Source organism: Hyperolius riggenbachi, chromosome 1, assembly GCF_040937935.1.
Source record: "Hyperolius riggenbachi isolate aHypRig1 chromosome 1, aHypRig1.pri, whole genome shotgun sequence".
NCBI lineage: Eukaryota > Metazoa > Chordata > Amphibia > Anura > Hyperoliidae > Hyperolius > Hyperolius riggenbachi.
The window spans coordinates 680,932,762-680,957,143 of record NC_090646.1 but is presented as its reverse complement, the minus strand read 5'-3'; the positions used below and the strand labels follow the sequence as shown (position 1 = coordinate 680,957,143).

General features: G+C 45.1%; 2 protein-coding genes across 2 annotated transcripts in view; one reads left to right on the top strand and one right to left on the bottom strand.

Moving 5' to 3' along the window:
* Positions 1 to 256: 256 nt before the first annotated feature.
* LOC137561360 (uncharacterized) overlaps positions 257 to 24,382 on the bottom strand; it is a 122,987-nt gene continuing 98,861 nt past the window's right edge. The window contains exons 6-8 of the mRNA XM_068272659.1: positions 10,079 to 10,110; positions 7,395 to 7,520; positions 257 to 711 (exon numbers count right to left, since the gene is read on the bottom strand). Of these exons, the coding sequence (XP_068128760.1) occupies positions 550 to 711; positions 7,395 to 7,520; positions 10,079 to 10,110 (320 nt within the window). The 3' untranslated portion in view covers positions 257 to 549. The remainder of the gene's footprint in view (positions 712 to 7,394; positions 7,521 to 10,078; positions 10,111 to 24,382) is intronic.
* On the top strand, positions 19,844 to 21,385 carry LOC137562090 (uncharacterized). Its single transcript, XM_068273430.1, has one exon. The coding sequence runs from the start codon at positions 19,844 to 19,846 to the stop codon at positions 21,383 to 21,385; it is 1,542 nt and encodes a 513-aa protein (XP_068129531.1).

Below are 24,382 nucleotides of genomic sequence, written 5' to 3'. Positions count from 1 at the left end.
CCTGTATGGGAGGAAGGGAAGGTTAGTGGTTGGGGCCCTCCACAGCTCTGGGCCCCCCTACGACCATCATCTGAGACCCTTCATGTGGCCATTTCTGGCACTTAGCCCCACCCCCTTCCAGATGGGGCGGAGATACAGAGTGCCAAAGAAGCGCCACAGCAACCATTCAGAAAGAGGCGGGGCTAAGCACCAGCAGTGGCCACACAAAAGGTCTCAGAAGGTGAGCTAAACCAAAACCAAAGGAAGACAGTATAACTTTGTAAGAGAACAAAGTATATGTAATTTTTGGCTGTATAGATATAGTTGCATTAAGAAAGTGACTAAAATACATAGTGGTTGCATATATACATTAGCGGGGAATGTTTGAGGGCCTCTTCTTTAAGCAGATCAGCTCAGTCAATGCCAAATCTTTAATCTTGCTGCGATTCAATCATCTCCATGTGTTTCCCTCTCGATCAGATGACCAGTGGCATGAAACCAGGTGACCTTGCTATGGTGTCTGGGTAATGATTGATAGTTGTATTCCAAACAATGCCAACACCTCCATCTTCAGAGTCCCTCCACACTGGGCGGTGCTGGTTCCTGGGCTGGTAACATGAGTAGACTGTATGATCCCTCCTCTGGGGGTGGAGCCTGAGGCCCAGACTGCTTCTCCCGAGAAAGAGGATCCACGGAGACGTATTGAGGGTTCTCCATGACCTCAGCTGACTCCTAGGAGACAAAAAAAAACCTCTACGGTTAATTTGCATATATTCAGCAGTGATGCACTGGGAGACATCTCAAGGTCACTCCAACCTGAATTATCGCAAATTCTTTCTGTTTTAAGAAAGCAAACTTTTGTTTTCCCCAAAAAAACCTCATCCCAACCTGGTAATATATGTGGTACCACCAGCCTCATTCACTAAGGTGTCCAAAGCTGGAGGGCATTGCGGAATGCTGGAGCTCCTTCCTCACATCCTGGACTTGCCCAGCTACAGAACACTTTACTACTAAGTGGCAACAGTTGGAAGTCGTGGTCGGGGTCATATCAGAGCATAGCCGGGTCTGTGAAAAAGTGAATGCATTAGATAATGTACCACAGCAGTCACACGCCACAACGGCAGCAAGGACCTTCTCCTTCATAAATCCGGGGCAGCCTGGACATTATTAATCTCCACCTTCCTTTCTAGTACGGTATTCAGGGAGGTACAAATAGTGCTCTGATACTCAGATCTAAAATGTTACTCCACAGGGGGACCCAGAAGGACCCTGAAATATACCTGGTATGGGGCCCACAAGATCTGATTGGATTCTGATGGTGGCCCTCCTGGGTATGACAAATAAAGGCGCACGGGAAGAAAAGAGGCACTTAGTAAAATATCGTAATGGAATACCAATATTTTACTATAAACATAAAATATTGGTATTAAATAACAATGTTTTACTATAGGCAAAGCTAAACTTCCTCACCCCCGTGCCTCTCTGACCGGAGCTCCCCCTCCTCCCGCAGAGTCTGTCCCCGCAGCAGAACTCAGGCAGCCGCCTCCATCCCTGTGTTTGCAGATGCAGTAGTGGCAGAGAAGTGGTCTGAGCCTCCCCCTCCTCCCGCAGAGTCCGTCCCCGCAGCAGAACTCAGGCAGCCGCATCCATCCCTGTGTTGGGCAGGCGCAGCAGTGGCAGAGAAGTTGTCTAACCCTCCCCCCTCCTCCCGCAGAGTCTTTCCCCGCAGCAGAATTCAGGCAGCCGCATCCATCCCTGTGTTGGGCAGGCGCAGCAGTGGCAGAGAAGTGGTCTCAGCCTCCCCCCTCCTCCCACAGAGTCTGTCCCCGCAGCAGAACTCAGGCAGCCGCATCCATCCCTGTGTTGGGCAGGCGCAGCAGTGGCAGAGAAGCAGTCTCAGCCTCCCCCTCCTCCCGCAGAGTCTTTCCCCGCAGCAGAACTCAGGCAGCCGCATCCATCCCTGTGTTGGGCAGGCGCAGCAGTGGCAGAGAAGTGGTCTGAGCCTCCCCCCTCCTCCCGCAGAGTCCGTCCCCGCAGCAGAACTCAGGCAGCCGCCTCCATCCCTGTGTTGGGCAGGCGCAGCAGTGGCAGAGAAGTGGTCTCAGCCTCCCCCCTCCTCCCACAGAGTCCGTCCCCACAGCAGAACTCAGGCAGCCGCATCCATCCCTGTGTTGGGCAGGCGCAGCAGTGGCAGAGAAGTTGTCTAACCCTCCCCCCTCCTCCCGCAGAGTCTTTCCCCGCAGCAGAACTCAGGCAGCCGCATCCATCCCTGTGTTGGGCAGGCGCAGCAGTGGCAGAGAAGCAGTCTCAGCCTCCCCCTCCTCCCGCAGAGTCCGTCCCCGCAGCATAACTCAGGCAGCCGCATCCATCCCTGTGTTGGGCAGGCGCAGCAGTGGCAGAGAAGCGGTCTCAGCCTCCCCGCTCCTCCCGCAGAGTCTTTCCCCGCAGCAGAACGCAGGCAGCCGCATCCATCCCTGTGTTGGGCAGGCGCAGCAGTGGCAGAGAAGCAGTCTCAGCCTCCCCCTCCTCCCGCAGAGTCTGTCCCCGCAGCAGAACGCAGGCAGCCGCATCCATCCCTGTGTTGGGCAGGCGCAGCAGTGGCAGAGAAGCAGTCTCAGCCTCCCCCCTCCTCCCGCAGAGTCTTTCCCCGCAGCAGAACGCAGGCAGCCTCATCCATCCCTGCTGCGTCTGTGCTGACATAGTTTCAGAGCAGTTGGAGACAGGCTCTTGGGGGTGGCAGGCTGGCAGCTCCAGGGCTTGACTGCGCTCACATATGGTGTTACATGCTGGTTCTGGGATGGAGGTTGCTGTCTGTATCAATGCCCGCTATATATCGGGCGCCAAAATTTCCGCTCTGGCACCCAAAGATTGCTATTTTGTATTGGCGTCTATGACGGCGCCCAATTGGTCCACTCGCCGCATGCGCCCATTTTTCCTGCTGCAAGCCCTGCAAGCCCTGCCTACCCCGACAGCTGTCACTAGTACGGTGATAAAGGAGAGCATATGGAAGAGTTCTGTCATACTCGGGGATCAGGACTCAATTCCTCGAGTGACAGCTCTTGGCTGAATGCTATACAGATGCATCACTAGCCTATAATGGAAGGACACAGAGGCTGGTCATTGTATACAGAACAGGCCTCACTGTCCTAATATGATTTCACAAACCCACCTCGGGTTAGGGTGCCCATTGTATAGTTAGCAATCATATTGTGGTGTATTTATCTTTTATATAATTAATGACTATTCTCTCTGCTGATCAATTTGTCACTTTAATAAAAGCAATGTTTAAATGTATTTTTCGCCATTAAACCTGTTTTCATTGCTAAATTATCTATGTCAATAAGGGGCTGTCTTTTTCACTGTATTAAACTGTATATTATGTTTGTGGAGGTCCTTTCCAGAGAGTGCTTCTCTAGAGGAAAAAGATATTGAGAATCCCCCATGAGGAGATGAACTAGACCAGAACCTGTCATATCTGTAACATTTATATAACCTACTGTGAGTGACAAGATAGAAAAAAAGTAATTTACATTGAATTTGAATCTGGGAGCAATGTACTAAATATGTGTACAGATGTATGTTCAGTTGTACAATTTTTTTTTCCAATAGTATTTTAAATAGTTAACTGCCCATTCTTGATGAGATTACAGCATGACAGGTAGGGAAACTGTTAATAGTGTCATGTAATGCGTAAAGGGGCCCATGCACTGCATATTTCAGCCATCGATCGATCAGAAATCGATTCTATCAAATCTATCGATCGAACGATTTGCAGACGATTTCAATCGATTTGATCTATCTGACAGGATGGAAAATCTAGGTCGATCTGCAATGGCCCATAGTGTTGCATTGGATCTAATGGTCCAATAATGCATTTAGATCGATTTCCAATATATTTCAGAATGAAATCTATTGGAAATCTGTTCCTAGTGTATGGCACACATCAGATAGATTCCTGTCAGATTCTACTTGACAGGCATCTGGCAGAAATCTATCTGATGGTCGAATCTGATGCAAATCTATAAGTGTATGGCCACCTTACAAAGACAAACACTGGATCTCTAGACAACTAACAATCAGCAAACACATTGTAACCTACTGCCTCTGCTAGCCTGAAGCCACTCAGTCGTGCCCCGCCCCCATAATCCCTTCTCCCCTCTCCACTGAACAGTGCCAGAGCTGGGACAAGGTCCTCCAGCACCCAAGGCTGAGCCACCAAAATGCACCCCTCCACCCCTCCCACCCGTCACACACTGATTGCTATTAAGGGGCCCATACACTGAGCCGATTCGATCGATCGCAAATCCTTTTTTTTTTAATAATTCCTTTTTTTGTATAGCACTTTTCTCCTGTCAGACTCAAAGCACTTATGAGGCAGCCACTAGAGCGCACTCAGTAGGCAGTAGCCGTGTTGGGGGTCTCGCCCAAAGAACTCCTTACTGAATAGGTGCTGGCTTACTGAACAGGCAGAGCAGAGATTCGAACCCTGGTCTTCTGTGTCAGAGGCAGAGCCTTTCACCATTACACTATCCAACCACCTTTTGACCAACTGACCAACTGACCAACTGACCGACCGATCTATCTCAATCGATCTGACATGCTGCAAAATCTAGGTCGATCTGTTGAGATTGCTTATCAGTTTGCATTGGACCTAATGGAAATCTAAAGGCAAAAAAATGCCATCAGATCGATTTTCAATAGATTTCATACTGAAATCTATTGGAAATCTGTTCCTAGCAAAAAATGTTCCTAAACACATCAGATAGATCAGAAATCTATCCGATGATCTATCTGCTGCTAATCTAATGAGTGTATGGCCACCTTTAGTCTAAGAGGCGCCCCAGGGCCCCCAACACCTTAATCTCTAGTTATCTGGCTTGAAGTCACTGCCATGTATCCCCTTTTCTTATTTAACTCTGCATCAAACACAATAGGGGAATGATAGCTGAGTGAGTTGTGCGCCTCCTCCTAAACTGCACCCTGAGGCTGGAGCCTCTCGCCTCTGCCTCGGCCAGGCCCTGCACTCCCTAATAAAACTGTGCCCTGAGGCTGGAGCCTCTCTCTCCTCTGCCTCAGCCCCGCCCTGCACCCCCTCATACACTGCTTCCTGAGGCTGGAGCCTCTTTCGCCTCTGCCTCAGCCAGGCCCTGCTCCCCCTCCTACACTGTGCCCTGAGGCTGGAGCCTCTCTCTCCTCTGCCTCGGCACAGCCCTGAACAGTACACACTGCTTAGCCATAGCTGAAGAACAACGTATGCACAATCATTAGGAGTGATGGGTATTGGTGTGTGAACACACCTTAGAGCGGAATATAACCCTGCATTTCAACTTTGCTCTAAAACATTATTTACAGTATATTATATGCAACCAGCATTTTTTTTTTACTAGACCAGCATTGGAAGGGTTACACAGGGCTTTAAAGTTCCTGTAGATTTCTGCAGACGCATCCGAAGCTGACATAGATACATTTTGTTTACATAAATGTATCTAAGTGTTGAATGTGACTCATCTCTCTTACTGAGAAGGAGTTGGAGGACAGCCAAAGAGTGTGTAACATTTCTCAATAGATACATATAACTAAATAGAATGTAACTATCTGAACTTCTGCATATCTCTCCACGGAACTTTAAACCTCTGTGTTTAACCCTTCCAATGCTGGTCTAGTAAAAAAAATGCTGGTTGCATATAATATGCTGTAAATAATGTTTTAGAGCAAAGTTGAAATGCAGGGTTATATTCCGCTTTAAAGGGAACCTGAGATGACAATAATGGCTGTATTTATACTTACCTGGGGCGTCCTCCAGCCCCATGAGATGTGTGGGCTCCCTCGCCGTGCTGTCCGGCCACACTGTTTTCTTCCTATCCCCCCAGTAATGTGGCCGGCCAGGTTCTTCTGCGCATACCCCGTCACGCTCAGCAAAAGCTCACAACAGTCTGTGACTGGCCAAATTACCCGGGGGGGGGGGGGGGGGGGGGGGGGGGGGATTAGAAGACAACAGAGTGGCTAGAGAGATGGTGAGGGGGGCCACGCACCTCATGGGGCTGTAGGAAGCCCCCAGCAAGTATAGATATAGCCATTATCATCATCTCCGGTACCCTGTAAGCTATGGGAAAGTATAGGATCAGGCCATAGGTTTGTAAGGTTCTGATTTGACCACATACTTTAGTAAGACATAACCGCAGCCAGCGGTATACTGTGTTATAGAGAACCCGAAGAATGTTATCTGCATACAGAGGCTGGATCTGCCTATACAGCCCAGCCTCTGTTGCTATCCCAAACCCCCCTAAGGTCCCCCTGCACTCTGCAATCCCTCATAAATCACAGCCATGCTGCTGACAAACAGCTTGTCAGAGCTGGCTGTGTTTATCTCTATAGTGTCAGTCTGCTGCTCTCCCCGCCTCCTGCAGAACTCCGGTCCCTGCCTGCATCCCTTCCCTCCCTGCTGATTGGGGGGAAGGGACGGGGGAAAGGACCAGAGCTATGCAGGAGGCGGGGGAGCAGCTGAGACTGACCCTACAGATGTAAACACAGCCTCACAGCACGGCTGTGATTTATGAGGGATTGCAGAGTGCAGGGGGACCTTAGTGGGGTTTGCGATAGCAACAGAGGCTGGGCTGTATAGGCAGATCCAGCCTCTGTATGCAGATAACATTCTTTAAACACACCTCGGGTTCTCTTTAAAGGACACCCAAAGCGAAAATAAAAAAATGAAATAAACGATTGTATCTCTCTTCCTTCTACTAAAAATTACTTTTTAAGATATTCCACAGTTTTATTTTATGTTTAAATCTACTTTTTAAGTTTTAACTGTTTTATTGTTTTTGCTCAATGACACATTCATTGAAGTATGCCTGTGCTAAAAAAAATCTATGAACTATTGACCCTCTTTATCTCTCTCCTGCTCTCAGAAGCCATTTTCTGCTAGGAAAGTGTTTTATAGTTGGAATGTCATATCAGTGAGGGTCACACTGTAGTCACTTCCTGTCTGAGTCAGGACTGAGTCAGCCACTTACATACCTGATCTTTAACTCTTTAAGGCAGAGATAGAAAAAAAAGGAACACAGCCTAGTTATTTGTATGCTAGGCACTGTACATACCCATGTCACATGTCACTTCGGGTATCCTTTAAGAATCTCCCTCATGGGCTCATTTAAAAACATTTTTATTACTGGTGCTCAGTGCACTCTAAGGCCTCAGGAGGTTATTAGAACAAGTGGAAACGCTCCCCTTGTTTTGTCCCTGCCACAAATACTATTTCATTTCTTCCTGTTTGAAAACTCATCAAAATGAAAACATGACTGTCTAACAACGATTGTAAATGTCGCCTTTTTAACACACTTTTCCCAATATAACTAAAATCGCCCTATTTGCTTAGAAATCTGTATTTTATTGTGCAGGCCAGGATCTGGGCTCACCGATGAGGAATCTTCCATTTCCTGGTACTCGTGATCTGGTTTGTTCTCCTTCTGGAGCAGTTTACCCTCTCTGGTGCCCTCATCTGGTACGGTGACTGCTTCCATCTCTCTGGCCTGCGGCAGCACCTGGCGGGAAGCACACAGAGGCTCTTGTAAGAAGTAACAGAAGACAGACAGAACAGGGGCAGCGAGTGTTACATGCATACCTCCCAACTTTTTGAGATTAGAAAGAGGGACACTTAAGCCACGCCCCTGCCAAACCCCTGATCACGCCCCTGTCACACCCCTAGTCACACATACCATAAAGATTTCATAAGAAAAATATGTTGTTTTACAATTCAAACCACACTGGTCCTTTCTATCCTGGTTCATTTTCCTTCATAGTAACATTTTATAATTAGTAAAATATCAATGTAAAGGATGGGATTAAAGTTTAGAGTCAATCAGGCACATTGTTTAGTAGAGAAATACATATATTTGCATAGAGAGAGGGACGAATGAGGAGGGAAGATGGACAGGTGGGAGCTATGGTTACATGTGCAGAGGCCTCCAGTCCATAAACAGTACAGTCAGGTTAAGTTCCCACCCAAGCAGCTAATTTGTGCCCCGCATAGACCTAGTGGGGTCCAGTGTATAATTTGGGTGCAGGAGGTGCATGCGATAAATGAAATTTAGCGGTGACAAATACTGGGCATGATCGGGGCAGATATAGGCAGAGCAGGATCATCCAACAGGCAACCTAGGCAGGTGCTTGGGGCCTAGTGGGTTGTCAATGGGATCACTTGCCACCTTCTCTGACCTCTCTCCACTTCAGCTTACCAAAAGGACCACAAGGCCCCAAATCTACTACCTTGCCTGGGGCATTATTACCTCTTAAAGAGAACCCGAGGTGGGATTTACTTATGTTAGTGGGGCACAGAGGCTGGTTGTGCACACTAACACTAGCCTCTGTTGCCCCATGGTGTGCCTCCAGGACCCCCCTGTGCGCCGCTATACCCCCCGCAGTGCTAGCGACACACAGCGTGTCGCCAGCACAATGTTTACCTCTCGCCTGTCTGTCAGCACCGCTCCCCCGCCTCCTCCATATCGGAGCTACCCGCCCGCGTCACTTCCCTCCAATCAGTGAGAGGGAAGGGACGCGGGCGGGTAGCGCCGATACAGAGAAGGCGGGGGAGCGGCGCTAACAGACAGCGCTTAGGTAAACATTGTGCTGGCGACACGCTGTGTGTCGCTAGCACTGCGGGGGGTATAGCGGCGCACAGGGGGGTCCTGGAGGCACACCATGGGGCAACAGAGGCTGGTGCTAGTGTGCACAACCAGCCTCTGTGCCTCACTATCATAATAAAATCCCACCTCAGGTTCTCTTTAACCCATCTCTGAGGGGGAGGGACACTTTAGGGGCGGAGACTGCAGTGCAGATATTGGCGGGGTAGGTTAGTGTTAGGAGTAGGTAGAGGGAAGGTTAGAGTGAGAAGGTTAGGTAGAGTGATAATACAATATCGGTAACATTATTTATATTCTACTATCGGTATTAGCCAGTGCCCAGTAGTAGCATATCGGTAATTTTACCAATATTCTGCTAGTGGCTTCTCTTTCAGTGAACTACTTCCCACTCTGTAACACCCGAGCTACAGTGCAGCATAAAGCAACACACACATTATAATATGAGCGGCCATTACACATATTATTGGCACTGATTTCTTGATCTTTGATTACAGCCACATTGATTAAGCATTATGTACAGGCCCGGTCCACCCATGATGCCAAGTGAGGCAACTTCCTCAGGTGGCAGAAGTCTGTGGGCGGCACTGGGCAGAAACAGGAAGTGAAGTGAGCTCCCTTTAACTATGGTTCCATGCCTGGTAGAAAATATTGCAAATGGAGCAATGCTGGAATTTCAGACCTTAAACACCTGACCTACCAAATCCAAATTCAAGCCCTACCCAGAGATCAGAGAACGTTTCCACCTACCTCTATCTGAATACCATACTTTTCTCCAACTCCAACATCTCTGAAGTCTGGAATAGTATTAAACATAAACTACCCCATATCTCTAACACTCTATTGCACTATCTTCAGGCCTGTATACCCTTATGAAAAGGAATTCAATTATGCTCTGAAGAACGCACAGAAAATAATGCCAACCAAATACTAAAATCCTGATTTTCTCTCAATAAAAATGCAATGTTAACCATTTCCATACTAGCAGTATCTGCCCCCTTAAGGATCAGAGACTGCTGGCACGGTAAACCACCGCCTCCCAACGAATCACCGCAAAACTCCACCGCTCCCGCCGGTTACGCCTTTCTGTCCCCACCACAGGTCCCTCTCTCTGCTGTCCTTATGACAGCAGACTGCTATGAGCCTGTCAGGAGCCGCTTTAATTGCTTCCTGACCCTGTTAATCAATGTACAGTAAGCCAATGGGATTGGCTTACAGTGATGACAGGGTCAGGAGCCAGTGAAAGGGGCTCCTGCCCAGCTCACAGTGCTATGCCGTCATAGAGACCGCAGGGCGAGTGTATTGCAGTGGGGAGAAAACGGCACAATCTGTGGGAGCAGCAGGACTGTGTGGCAGGGAAACTGAAATCTACATCCTGTCAGATCCGCGCAGCCACATGCAGGAAGTAAATTTCAACTGCGTTGGTCCGCACACAGTTAAATAAATAAATAAATGTTACATACCTCAGCACAAGCTCCCCCTGACCTAGGGATACCTGGAAAGAATCAGACAGTGCTGCTATTATTATATGTGTAGAATAAAGAACTGCTGACACAATAATAACACTTGTGTCTTATCCTAAAAAATAATGGAAACAGTATAGTATCTTACAGTCATCATAAACCAGATTTTATTGATCTGACTTCAGTAAACTTATTTTATGTTGTGTATCTTATTGCTTATTACCTGTTGTGTTGTTGCTTGTCGGTCACCCCTGTTATCATGTCTGTTATCCTGTGTATTGTACAGTACTGCGTAATATGTTGGCCCTATATACTGTAAATCCAATAAATAATAATAATACAAATAGTAATAATAATAAACAAATCTAATTGGCTGCCCTGAATAACTGCCACCTCTATATGCACAATGAATAATCATATTTCTTTATGATGTTAAGACCTGGACTCTGTGTAAAGTGTTGTCTTGGGTATGCAGCCAATCACGCACAGCTGTATGTAAATATTTTAATATAAGTATAATATAAGTATAATAAGTATACTAGCCTAATACAGCAGGCTTGTCGGTTGGAGTTTCTGCAGAAAAAAAAATGAGCATGTGGATCCCCTGGCAAGGTCATACCAGCCTGTTTGCCTTTGAAAAATAGAGGAAAGCTTAAAGAGAGCCCAAAGACAGAGAGGTGGGAAGAGTGTCATATAGCGTAGCTGCATGCACACAAACTATTGTTTAAAATGATGTAATTGAATTAAAATTTAATTACATAATTTTGAACAATAGGATTTTAAGTTTTGAAAACTGAAGCAGGTCAGTGTGACACATCCCGTTGATAAGTTAAGTTACCAGTAGAACTAAACTTTTTGAATTAAAAAATAAATGAGAAGCTGCGCTTGCCTACAGAGCCCCAAGCCACATAGACACCTACATCTAAGAAGTTTTCCTGTGAAAATATTGTGGTTTTACACCTCTTCTGTCCACCAGCTACTTTCTACAAAAACTACATGTACGCCTAAACTCTTTTTGCCTGAGAAGCCAAATTTTACCTTCACCCCTAGGATTTACACCACATGCATGGTAGGGGGGGGACTGAAAATCTTAAAGAAACAAGGAGTTTCACTTAGCAGGGGCTTCTGCCAGCCCCCTGCAGCCTTCCTGTCCTGCGCCGGTCCTCCACGCTCCTCCATTCCTCTGCCGCCAGCTAGTTTCGTTACGTACAAGTCAACGGCAATGTTGCCTACACGTCCCGGGAAATGCATAGTTCTTCGTGTTGCTGCCCGCTATAGCATCCTGTGCTAATAGCGCAGGAAGGCTGCGAGGGGCTGGCCGAAGCCCCAGTTAAGTGGAACTCTTTGTTTTTGTAAGATCTTCAGTTCCACTTTACTCTGCCTTCTTCCCTCCATAACTTAAAAAAGGGTGCTCTTTACAGGGCAAATCTTTACTGCCCTTCCTTTTTCCAAGTACCCACAAACTTATGGACTATAAAGAACTGTATTACCCTTCAGATTGTAAGGCTTTGGCAGGGTCCTCCCCTCCAGTGTATCTAGCTTGATCATGCACCCCTTCATTGGGTACCTTCCTGCAGACTGACTTGGATTTGATCTATGTGGTCTCTAAGCTCAGCTGAAGATGGATCGGAGAACCTCACATCGATGCCACCGGAGGAAGAGCGCTCCCCGATCCTTCTTCTGACACGCAGGAACACACAATGGCACACGATGGGTGAGGACAAGAGGTTATATGATTGTAGTACTCAGCGCAGGAGTCATCGGGGATCCTAAAAGTGCAATCCGTGGTGATGGTCATAATCGCCATGTGTTGCAAAGGGTCATTCGTGTAATCGCGTGCATGTACCCACATCGCAAGATCGCAGAAATGATTGCTCATTGCTCAAAAAAGTGCCGGTCTTCGGAAGAATCGCTCAAAAAATGCCCAAGGTATGAAACTTTAGACTTAATCTCTGTTGCATGATCTTGTACCTTGTTATCTGTATCCCTGTTTATCTATTGTTCAGTGCTGCATAATGTGTTGGCGATTTATAAATACAATCAATAATAATAACAATAATGGGGTGGACCCCATGCTAATGAAATCTAAATTCCTTGGGTTCAAAAATATGTTCTCTTGCCAAAATTCCACCTTTGATTATTTTCAAAAATGTAATTTTATACTCGGGCCATATTCCCACAAGGGCCTCCAAATTCCACAGCAAACTATTTGGAAATTTTGCAGCAAAATGTGTCTGGCCCCTCCTCTATAATGAAGTAAGTTGAGTTAAATACCTATTTGTTAAATACCTTAGTTTTAAAGGAACCCGTGGTGATCATGAGACCTTGCTGTCCCCGAGGCTCCCACATGTAGAATACTTTATTATTATTTATTGTATTTATAAAGCGCCAACATATTACGGATAACCCTTCTCCTTACTCTGATAGCTATGCAAGCTCCCCTCCTCACTCACCCCCCCCCCCATCCCTTGCATGTTAATTGGAATGGTGATAGGCAGGAACTTGGCCATGACTCCACCCCCAGAGGAAACTTTTCTCAGAACCGAAGGGTTAAAATTAAGGTATTTATAAAATTGTGAATAATTAAGAGTTAATTTACATGACAACATGCAGGGGCATAACAACAGATGCTCAGGACAACAAACAAATTTACACCAGGGTATAAAAACGCCACGCGATGATACTGGAATGGCTTCTCAATATACTTGTCTAATGTCTAAATCTTCCACTGGGTCGCCCCCTCTGCAGGATTGAAAACAATGCTGGTATATCAGAGGTTGGCACTCACATTTGTCATACTGGTGGACTGCTGAATACTGTGAGTGCCACCCTGCAGATGGCCCTGCCCCCCAACACACCAATACCCCCTCCCCGGCAGAGAATTAGGGTGCGCAACTATGTAACTATACTTACCTGATCCTGCTGCCTTGTGTCTCCTCTTCCTTTCAGCAGCCACTCGCTCTGTGCTACTTACACATGATGTCACATGATCAGGAGAGGAGGAGGAGATCAGGAGTGGGAGGAGGAGCAGGCCAGCATAGCCCCCGCTGTGGGGTGTGTGTGATAACAGGGAGGGGAAGGGAGGGATTCCTATAATAAACCATGGAGGTGGGCGGGCTTTAAGGTTTGTTTGAGACTGTCTTCTTTCCTGTTACAGATACACTTTGCCAATATCCCACATGCTTACTGACACACGTGCTCCAGAAGGAGGAGTCCCGGACGGGAACCGCCGCCATCACACCTTACTTTGGATTTGGAGTTATTCAGGGAAATTTATGAATTTACAAATGATGGAGCACAGAGGTTTTGATGTTTTGAATCCTGAAGCTATAAAATTCCCACTAAAGTAAATAGAGGTGTACAATTCTGCAAAGATGAGTGGGCCAAAATTCCTCCAGAGCGCTGTAAAAGACTCGTTGCAAGTTATCGCAAACGCTTGATAGCAGTTATTGCTGCCAAGGGTGGCCCAACCAGTTATTAGGTTCAGGGGGCAATTTCTTTTTCACACAGGGCTATGTAGGTTTTGAGTTTTTTTTCTCACTAAATAATAAAAACCATCATTTAAAACTGCATTTTGTGTTCAATTATGTTATCTTTGACTAATAGCTAACGGTGTTTGATGAGCAGAAACATTTAAGTGTGACAAACATGCAAAAGAATAAGAAATCAGGAAGGGGGCAAATAGTTTTTCACACCACTGTACCTCTCTCTTTAGGTGTCCTTTAACTAGTGTGACTATGGGAGGGCTTGGCATAATATACTGTGGCCAGAGACTGTGTGGGTGTTGCCGGACATTGTGGTTAGGTGCAGGTTTTTTATTCATTGAACAATTTTGTTTATTACATTTTTATCAGACTGTTGCCTGAATTAGTGTGTGACTGGTGTACTGGCTAACGGGATCTGAAGACTGGTGACCAGAGAACCCTTTCTATGCTAGGCTACCACGTGTGGCTCCGTGGCCTGTTGTGATGTGACAATCCCAAGACCTGCCACAGCCAAGACTCTGATCTGCACACTGGCTCTTGGGCTAGGGTCACACTTGCACTAAAGCTGGGTGGGGTGGGACGCCATATTCATGTTACTGAACTTTCGGCCCCAATGTTAGCACACTAGTAGTCCGGGTTCTATTTTGCATAGTCATTTAACATATGGGAAGCTAACACAGGATATGCATGAGATGGTCCAAATATGGCAAAGCAAAGTCAGCATCTAACGTTATTGTGAGCGACACCACTGCACTCCTCCCATGCCTGTATTCTGGTTTCCTGTCTCTCTTTTTAAAGCCAGTAATGGTAGCTCCCATATTCGTTTCACTTTAAGTTTTATATTTAGGTTTTTCATGTGGTAAATTGCAGCTCCTGTATAAAATGTGCAGCCAAGGCATTCAGACTGTTGTCGAGATTTCCATAGGACGGAATAACGTTTTTCCGATAAACCGAACTGTACATGATCAAATAGGAATAAAATCTAATATTTCCTACCCCTAAGGTACAGGAGACAAAGACTTTCTGATGATCATGGTTATTATAGTTAACATAGGTGCATTGAATATTTAGAAATATATATGGCTTATTTTAATGTATCCTGTAATGCTGAATTGCACAATCTGTGTCTCTAAAGTGAGGTTAGCTATTAGTAACAGGCAGCCAGCTGCTGTAATGTTTGCAATAGGTAATCCCATTCACCTTACTTGAACAATGAAAGAGATAAATCTTAACTGGTTTTGTTTAAGGCCCCGTTCACACTTGCGGTTTAGTAAAAACCGCACCGGATGTCCGGACCGCACCGTATCCGGACCGGACCTGATCCGTACGGTTCCTATCCGGATCCGGTCCGGATCCGGTCCGTTTGCATCCGGTTTCCGTGCGGTGTGAACACGGTTGCGGTCCGGATCCGGTTTCTTAAGGAGATAACATCCTTTTAATTACCTGGGGTCTGGGAGGTCAGCAGAAGGGTCTGGGGTCATTGTTGGAGACAGGTGGACGTGTGGAGACCATCCGTGGATACAGAGACTGCAGTTGGGACCATGGATCCAGGCATTTTTTACTCGTAAACCTGGGAATTCTCTCTGTTCGCCTCCTTCAGACATATCAGACATGTTGCTGGCAAAAAGAGCTCCAGCATGAAATCGCTGCTGCCCCACTCTTCGCTGGGCCCATGTGGTCCCCATCCAAAATGCATAGGAAGTGGGGTAGAACGTCCGGTTTTTGTAGCCAGTGTGTTGTGCGCTCTCCGGCTCTCATTGCTTTGTATTGGCCGGATGGTGCAGTCCGGCTCCGCTCCGGATACGGCTGCCGGAGGAGCCGGACCAAAAAATAGCGCATGTTAGAACGGACGCCGGAGTCCGGATCCGGCCCGGATCCGGTCCGGCTCCGGTCCGGCAGAACGGACGCATGTGAACGGACGCATAGGCTTTCATTGCCATGCCGTGCGTCCGTTCTGAAAGCGGTCCGGCTCCGGCACGGCGATTCCGGACGGCCACCGCTAATGTGAACCGGGCCTAAGGGTGGACTAATATCTGTATACAATGGCTCAAACCTGGCTACATTGAATGCATAAGAAGCCTTGAATGGGGGTTTGTTTTTCACAATATTTGTGCTTCCAAAGGTTACTGAGTTTTAAAACAAAAACAAGACTTAGGAAAAATATACTGGGTTGCTGCCAACGATTTTCATATTAAAAAGGTATAAAGTCATATTACAATTCCCCATCTAAGTTCAGAATGCAGACAGCACATATATGTATTATGACATATCAAGTGAGAATGTTACCTTTATTTTTCTTATAGCTGGACAAACCAGTCATAATGTGAAAATGTATACGGGTTAATATCAACGTTCTTTGAATGACTATATCTAGGATGATATGGAAATGTTACCCTTGTTGCATTATAGACCATCATTTTAATGGATAGAGATATAAAACTCTGCTGACATTTATAAGGTGTTATAAAGAGAAATCCATGGTAATTTTTAAATATGGCACTATGATTTTGGATAAAATCAAATCTATCTTGGATATGATAGAAAAGGTCACTGTATCCTGAATAATGACCAGTGATCCCATCCAGATCAGCTATCCATAAGATATGAATTTTTATAACATTGATTTATTCACTGGGGGCTTGTAACGATTAATGCCACTACTCAGATGACAAGGCCCCCTAGTGGGGCTGGAAGATACAGACAGATAAATACAGTTCTAACGGTCACCTGTGGAGCAGGTGATTCAGACCTTACTGCAGTCTCAGAGATACAAATAACACAGCTCTAATGGTCATCTGTGGAGCAGGTGATTCAGACCTTACTGCAGTCTCAGAGATACAAATAACACAGCTCTAATGGTCATCTGTGGAGCAGGTGATTCAGACCTTACTGCAGTCTCAGAGATACAAATAACACAGCTCTAATGGTCATCTGTGGAGCAGGTGATTCAGACCTTACTGCAGTCTCAGCAACAAGTTCCTTCCGTAGTCTGGACTCTCCACGGGGAGGAGTCAGACAGGGAGAGGGAAGGACAGAACGTGAGTGACACCAGAGAGAGGGTGTCATTAACAGGTCTGGCAATCTGTAACGATCGGTGTCAGCAACCAGAGAGAGAATCTGATCCTTGGCGATCCGCAGTATCCCCAAGAATACAGATATACCCGATTATTGAGGATCTGCGGAATCGTCAATAATCAGATATGTCTAACCTCTAGACACCAGGGAGAGTGTAAGTGTTTGGTGCAACAGTAACAACTCTGAGTAAAGACCACCAGCGGAGCTGGCGGCCTATACTCCCGAGGAATTCACCCCTGAGCGGTGGGTGATATTCCTGTAGCCTGTGGACCCCTGAGCGAGGGACCAAGGCTGGGACGCAGGAAGCCCTGCTGCTAATATGTAAGGCTTTGCCCTGAACTGGGCTAACGTAACACAGTAATAACACAACCTAGTCTGGGTGTGAGGTCCGTATTCACAACACCCTGGAACTAGTCTGGAGCATAACAAATGGTAATACAGTTCCCTAGTCTTGGGTGTGAGGTCCGTATTCACAACACCCTGGAACTAGTCTGGAGCATAACATAAATGATAATACAGTTCCCTAGTCTTGGGTGTGAGGTCCGTATTCACAACACCCTGGAACTAGTCTGGAGCATAACATAAATGACAATACAGTTCCCTAGTCTTGGGTGTGAGGTCCGTATTCACAACACCCTGGAACTAGTCTAGAGAATACACAGAAGATACACAGTATTCCTAGTCTGGGGTGTGAGGGCCTTGATCTCAACACCCTGGAACTGGTCTAGCAAATAATACCATTCAATTAGTACTTTAAGCTATCAAGATTCTGACTCAGTGTGGATTCCCAGCTCCAGCCGGTTCTGGCACACTGTCGGGTCTAGCTAAGGTCTGAGTGCCTTCACGCAAGTGTTAGCAATGGCAGACAACCAGCAACTGACAAGCAGCAGAATATATAGTTGCTGGACTCTGCTGCCCCGCCCGAACCATTCAGCCAATCATGAGTCCTACAGGAGTCAGCTGACCTTCCTGATCAGCTGACACTTCCCCTGCTGGTATAAAGGTCCTGCATTCTGGCCCGCGCGTGCATAGCTCTCCATCTGTCTAGGTGCACTAACAGACCCAGCCACACCAAGCACATGCTGCTGCATGCAAACAGCCGCTTTGCTGTCAGGACATGCGGCAGCTATTCCGTGTTCCACCACACCGCCAGACGCGCGCAAACCGCCGCGTAGGACGCGGAGTCAGCCGCCTAGCTCTTGGCACACACGGCGGCTTTTCCGCGTTTCCTCACAGGGCTATAATAAAACATAGTCAAAATGTTTCCAAGTTTTCCAAAATATCCCAGTAAGAATGCTATCAGTTAGCCAACAGCACCTCCAGAGGGTGAAATCCAGGATTACACTTGGGTTAAAGATTAGTTACAGAAAACTCTCATTGATCACTCCCACTGCCTTGTGATAGGCTGGAAGATTTAATCTCCTGGGCAGGGCCATAGGTAGTGAGGGGAATAAGATGAGAGAGTTCATTCAGATCAGGAGATCACCAGCAGAAGAGGGCTCACAGGGGAATCCATGCCATCTGAATGATCACAAGCGGCCACGCCTAAAGGAATACGCCCCAGAGGCCATCTTGGTAACTATTAATAACCACTTTAGTTAGATGGCTTATTACAGCGCAGAATATCTGAACATATGATGTATTGATTGAATTTCGTTGTTTGATAGTTTATATAACTATCCGAAAGGGGGGAGCTTTTCCAAAATTGCAAATTGGAAACCACTCCCATAGGATTTACCATATGTTCATTGATAACTGGCTGTTTAACTCAGTTTTGGATAAAAGCTAGATTTCAAGCTACCTCCCCTAAGTATTGATATTTTGATATTTTGCCGCAGTATGTGCAGGCCACGCCTAGCAAGGTTTAGGATGACTCAATAGATATTTGATTCCAAAATTATATATATGTTACCCGCTTGATCTGTGTAGTAACACAGGCCAGCGGAGGTTAAAGTGTAGACAGAAGTAAAATTCCTGTCATTTATAGTTGATTGCATATCAATTGTGGGGCAACGCCCAGTCGTTATATCCACTGAGTCATCCTAAGTTTGTCATATTGAATGGTATAGCTGACATCAACCATTTTATTTTGGATAGCACATTTTGGTTTTTGACTGCGCAATTTTGATTTTTGACTGCACAATTTTGATTTTTAATAGCAGCCATTTTGATTTTAATAGCAGCCATTTTGATTTTGATAGCAGCCATTTTGATTTTAATAAACAGCCATTTTGATTTTAATAGCAGCCATTTTTTTTGATTCAGCCATCTTGTCTTCACAAATTCTGTGGTAACATGGCCGGCGGCCATATTTGATGAGTCATAGCTCTGTACTATATTTGAGTTGACGGCTAATTGGTTTAAGCTTTTTGTATTGGTAAATAAGTATAATAACATTTTGATGTTTTACTGAAATTATATTATCCAGCTCATTGCTTATTATAAGAATAACCTTATGAGTCTTGTGTTAAATCAAAAGTGCAATTTTATATTGTTTTGATATTGTAATATTTATTTGATATTAAATTGATATTTTTACAAGTTGGTATACGTTTATTTACATGTTTAAACCAGTACTGTAAAACCTCGAAAAACGAACTCATATAGTTAGGCGTGTGTTTGTATTGTTAGCTCCTCCCATTTTTTTTCAGGAGCATTACATTTTTGATTTTATATTTATTTATTTTTAACGATTTATACAAACATTGACAAAACGCCCGACATAATATTGGAGGCCCCAGCGAGATTCGTTTACTTTCCCTTACTGGTTTAAACAGCGTAAAAACGTTTTATTGAGCTGGTTTTATTGCATTGGCTCTATTGAATCATGAGTGCTGCAAGTAGTGATTCAGAACTTCATTTGGAACAGATGTTCCGGAAAATTGTTGAATTCGTATTTATACAGCTAAAATATAATGAGGAAGTAGATGACTGGATAGGCAGAATAAGAAAATGTATAAAACAGGAAGTTGATTGTATATTTCAATCTAAAGGTACGTTTGATCATTATCTCTCATGTATGACCACAATAACTTCAGATTCCGAACTGAAGAAGAGGTTGTTAGGTGCCCTACCTTCTGTGTTATATGGGTTATTAGAAGTAAATATCCTTTCACAATCTAGAAAAAAAGAGATTGTACAGTTGATATCCCAATTGCAAGAAACGGAGGAAAACGTCCAATCGTTAACCTCTCAGTTACATGATATGGAATCAAGTATTCAGGTTATGAGGGCTGATAGAGACCAATTAATGATTGATATGTCAGACAGGGAAGCAGTGATCAAAAGTCTGGAAAAAGACGCTGAACGAAATCGTGAAGCGCATCACAGACTTAAACAGGATTTTGAAGAACTACAACAGCAGTACTTCAAAATCAAACAGGCAACCGAACCTGACAGAATATCCAGTCCTTGCCCGCCAGTACTCACTCCATATGACCCAAAATGGCAAGGCATGTTGGATCGTATGGAGGCGGTATGTAAAACTATGAATACCATGATAGATGACAGTACAAGGGTCCCTAAAGATCAACATTTGGATTCCTCTCCAGAGAGAGATATGCAAATGAGGGCCCCTAGGTATGACGATTCCCACAAAGGTCACGACTCCCTTGCTGATATTGATTCAGATGAATTCGAGGCTGATGAGAGAAAGCGAGAATCCAGCCCTATACCAAGAAGGGGGAAAGGTACGTATAAAGGGGATTCAAACAGGGGAAATAATCAGTACCCACAAGAAAAACAGAGCTCGGCCAGCATCATAAAATTCTTAAACACCGCTGTGCCAAAGTTCACTAAAAAAGGTTCAGCGCAAATAGCATCCCACCTAGAGTTGTATGAATCCACCATGGACTCTTTAAATCTGTCTGAAGCAGACAGGATCAGATTTCTCCCATGGGTTTTTGATGACAGATACCGCCACTATTTCACCTCATTTAAAGAGCGGGGTATCATTAGATGGCAAACAGTTTCACACGAAGTGAAGCTGGAGTTTGGGCCGTATCGTACTATCTCAGAAGCAAAACGAGATGTGTATCGACTTACTTGTCGACCCGATCAGAGCCCCCGAGAATTCCTTTCCGTGCTAAAAAACTCCTACAGTTTAGCATATCGGAATCCTAACTGGGAGTCTCTTGATTTTAAACAGGCATATTATGATGCATTGCCTACCCAAATAAAGTTAAGCATAGCCAATGAATTAGACTTCGGAAACCCCCTAGAGAAAATGGTTACCTCAGCAACCCTGCTGTTCAATATCAGTGGGAGTTCCAACGTAAGTGGGAGAAACAACAAAAAGTACCCAGAACGCAGAGTAGAAGAAACCAAAGTAAAAGCAGACCTAAACCTTGAATCCCAGCAGATGAAAATACCTCCTGCAAAAGTACCTACCCAGCAGGGCCAAAGACAGCGACAAAATCCTAATCAAAATAGGCCCCAAAATCCTAAAGGGTCAGATAGGGATAGCTCAGGCTCTGGAAACCAGGACTACCGTCCTCGGTTTAATCGCAGGTATCAAGGATACCAGGGTTACCAAGGAAACCAGGGTAGCCAGGGGTACAGAGGTTACCAGGGATATAGAGAACCCCAGGGGTACAGGCGTCCCCAAGGATATAGACGGTGGGATAACCGACCCAGGCAGCAGTGGGAAAGGAGACGGGACCCACCTAATTCACCTAGGGGTAGATCATCCCCTAACTCATCTAGGAGTGGATCACCCGCAGGGAACAGAAATGATCCCCGGAACTAGAACCCTCGCCGACCTAACAGGTTTGATCAGCTTGTCGATCAAGTGAACAAACTAAGTGACATGATGGGTAAGTTGGCTCAGGGATCTGCAGGAAGAAAGCATGAGGATTTTTTAGCTGGGGAGGCAGGGCCCAGCTCTGCCAACTAAAGGAAACCGAGACAAATCACTATACGGAAATGGAAATGACAGTACTAAATACGATTAATGAAAATTATTTGCAATGTACCGACCTACCCCAGGTCGAGGAAGGGAAATCTAATGTTCTTGATATTTCACCACAAATGTGTGATATTGTGTCATTTGAGCCAGAGCGTGAAGTACCCTCTGTTCAGATTGTCCCAGTGGTAGAACCCATGGGAACCCAAATGCCTTGCAGGCAGAATCAGGAGGAACAAGTTCCTAATACCCTGACGCTACAGAGAGATCATTCTCTGAAGCAACAAATGGAAAAACATTCCAATTTTCTTTGCAATCTTGAACAGGTAGATGGCCGGTATTTTATCGATACCCATCTACAAGATGGATGTATCGGACCGATCCCAGGTTTACTGGATACCGGTTCCCAGGTCACTATTCTCTCTTTTAACTATTACCAGCAGATCTTGGATTCATCACAAAGGAAGCCAATATTAAAAGCCTTTGACGGTGCGCTGATAAGCGTTGGCGGTAATAGTTTACAAGTAAAAGGCACATCCTGGCTGACATATAAGATCGGTAAAAGGGTCATTAAACATCCAACTTTGATTGTTGATCTTCCATATGATAGATTAATCATTGGAATCGATTTGCTCAAACGACTAAATTCCATAATTGACTTCATAAATGAAGCAATATGGGCTCAAGTCAATACTCCAATTGCTTTTGAGCGCCCCAGCAATGCACAGTCGCAACGCAGCTGCCATATGATTGAGGAAAGACCTAACTCTGTTGAAATCCATTTCCGGAACAGTCAGATACCAGAAGTCACGATCCTGAAAAACGGTAAACCCGAAAAAAATATTGATACATCTTTCCATATCATAAATATCCAAAAGGATAAAATTGATAAAATAATTCTGGAAGATGATGTATTAACTATTGCCTTCATAGGGGGAAGTCAGGAAGGGGCAGGCATAACCAGCCATACACAAGCATTGGTCAAAATCGAAAAAACCAATGACAATGTGCTGGTTCCCGTGCAGGTAAATAATATTACTCGGGTAAAATATGCCAAGTTGGATCTCAAATCTGAGGCCAGCTATATAAGCCTAGGACTGCTGAAGCAGGTTACAGACCCTCAAGTAATCAAATTTATTTCCACACAGGAATGGATCCACGATCTGGATAACGATAACCAGAGTCATAATGTGATTGCAAAATGCATTTTATCTGTGTCTCTAGGAAATAAATCTGCAAAACATGTCTTCAGTGTGTTAAAGGAACCACAGTACCAAATGTACTTAGGAAACGATATTATTCATCGATTTGCCATACAGGTTGATCTGGTTAATGATGTTCTGTGGTCCAAATTATCCGGAAACCCAGAGGAATTCCAGGATAGAGAACAAGCCCTGAGATGGGGACAGCGAATACCATATGCAGTCGATATCACTGTCGCTGAAAAAGTAAAAATCCCTGAAGGTTGTAAATCATTTCTTTTACCCATTCGAGTAAAGAAGGGTCAAAAGATGAGAAATGCAGATGCCTTGATTTGTTTATCCAATCGGATGCAACAATTGGGGTTGAAGGTAAAACCAATTCCCCTAATAAATATTCATCAGGAACCATTATATATGGTCATGCAAAACATGAGCCCTCATAGTATCACGTTACAGGAGAATACAATGATTGGCTTAGCCATTGACTCAGAATATTATACTTTTGGGTTCCAAAATGAAGTCATTGGATTAATACCTGATGAATATTTGACAGAAGAACAAATAGTGGACCAACAATATTTCTCAACACCTGAAGGATTATTCAGCATATACTCTGTTTATCCTTTCAGTCCTGAGGAAGGTACATGTCATGTCGAGGAGACATCATTGATTTTTAACCATGAGATCAATGAAAGTGAGTATCAATCACTCCAGCAGGGTAAGGATCAAGCATGTTACACCCCAAATGACTTAACTAATAGGCTTGAAGAAGCTTATGAGGTAGGTCAACCTGAGATTTTCCCAGAGTTTCAGGAACAGGTGGAAGAACAGCTCTCTATAGCTGATGGATGTTCTAATGAATCAGAACGACAGCAGCTAAGGCAACTATTCTGGGATTTCCAGGACATGTTTGCCAAGGACTCTTATGACTGCGGGGAGACTAACCTGCATGTTACGAGAATCCTGACTGATCCAGATGCACCACCTGTGTTTATCAAACAATATCGACTTCCGCTAGCAGCCTACGAGTCACTATCGGAAATAGTTAAGAACCTGGAAAAGAAAGGTATTATCCGACCAGTACACAGTTCCTTCAACCATCCAGTACTCGGAATCCTCAAACCGAATGGTCAGTTCCGTCTATGCTCAGACTTGAGACAGTTAAACAAACGTGTCTACATGTCTGGTTGGCCTGTACCATACATTGACCAATGCTTGGCGCAAATCCAAGGGTCTAAAATATTCACAGCCCTTGATTGCGCACAAGGATATTGGACAATTAAAGTGGATGAAAGGGATCAATACAAACTGGCGTTCACATTCGGTAATAGACAATTTGCGTGGACCCGTACGCCTTTCGGGTATATCAACGCAGGCCACGAATTTGCTGTGTTCATGCACAAAGCAATGCCTGATGCAGCAGAACGAGGTACCCTAACTTACGTCGATGATATCCTTATCAAAAGTACAATCTTTGAGGAACATATTTCAGAGTTGAGTATATGTATTAAATCAACTAAAAGAAGCAGGTGTTAAACTTTCCCTACAGAAAGCTCAATGGTGCCGATCTAAGGTAAATTTCCTAGGACATGAAATTACTGCAGAAGGAATTAATCCACAGAAAAAGAAAGTGGAAGCA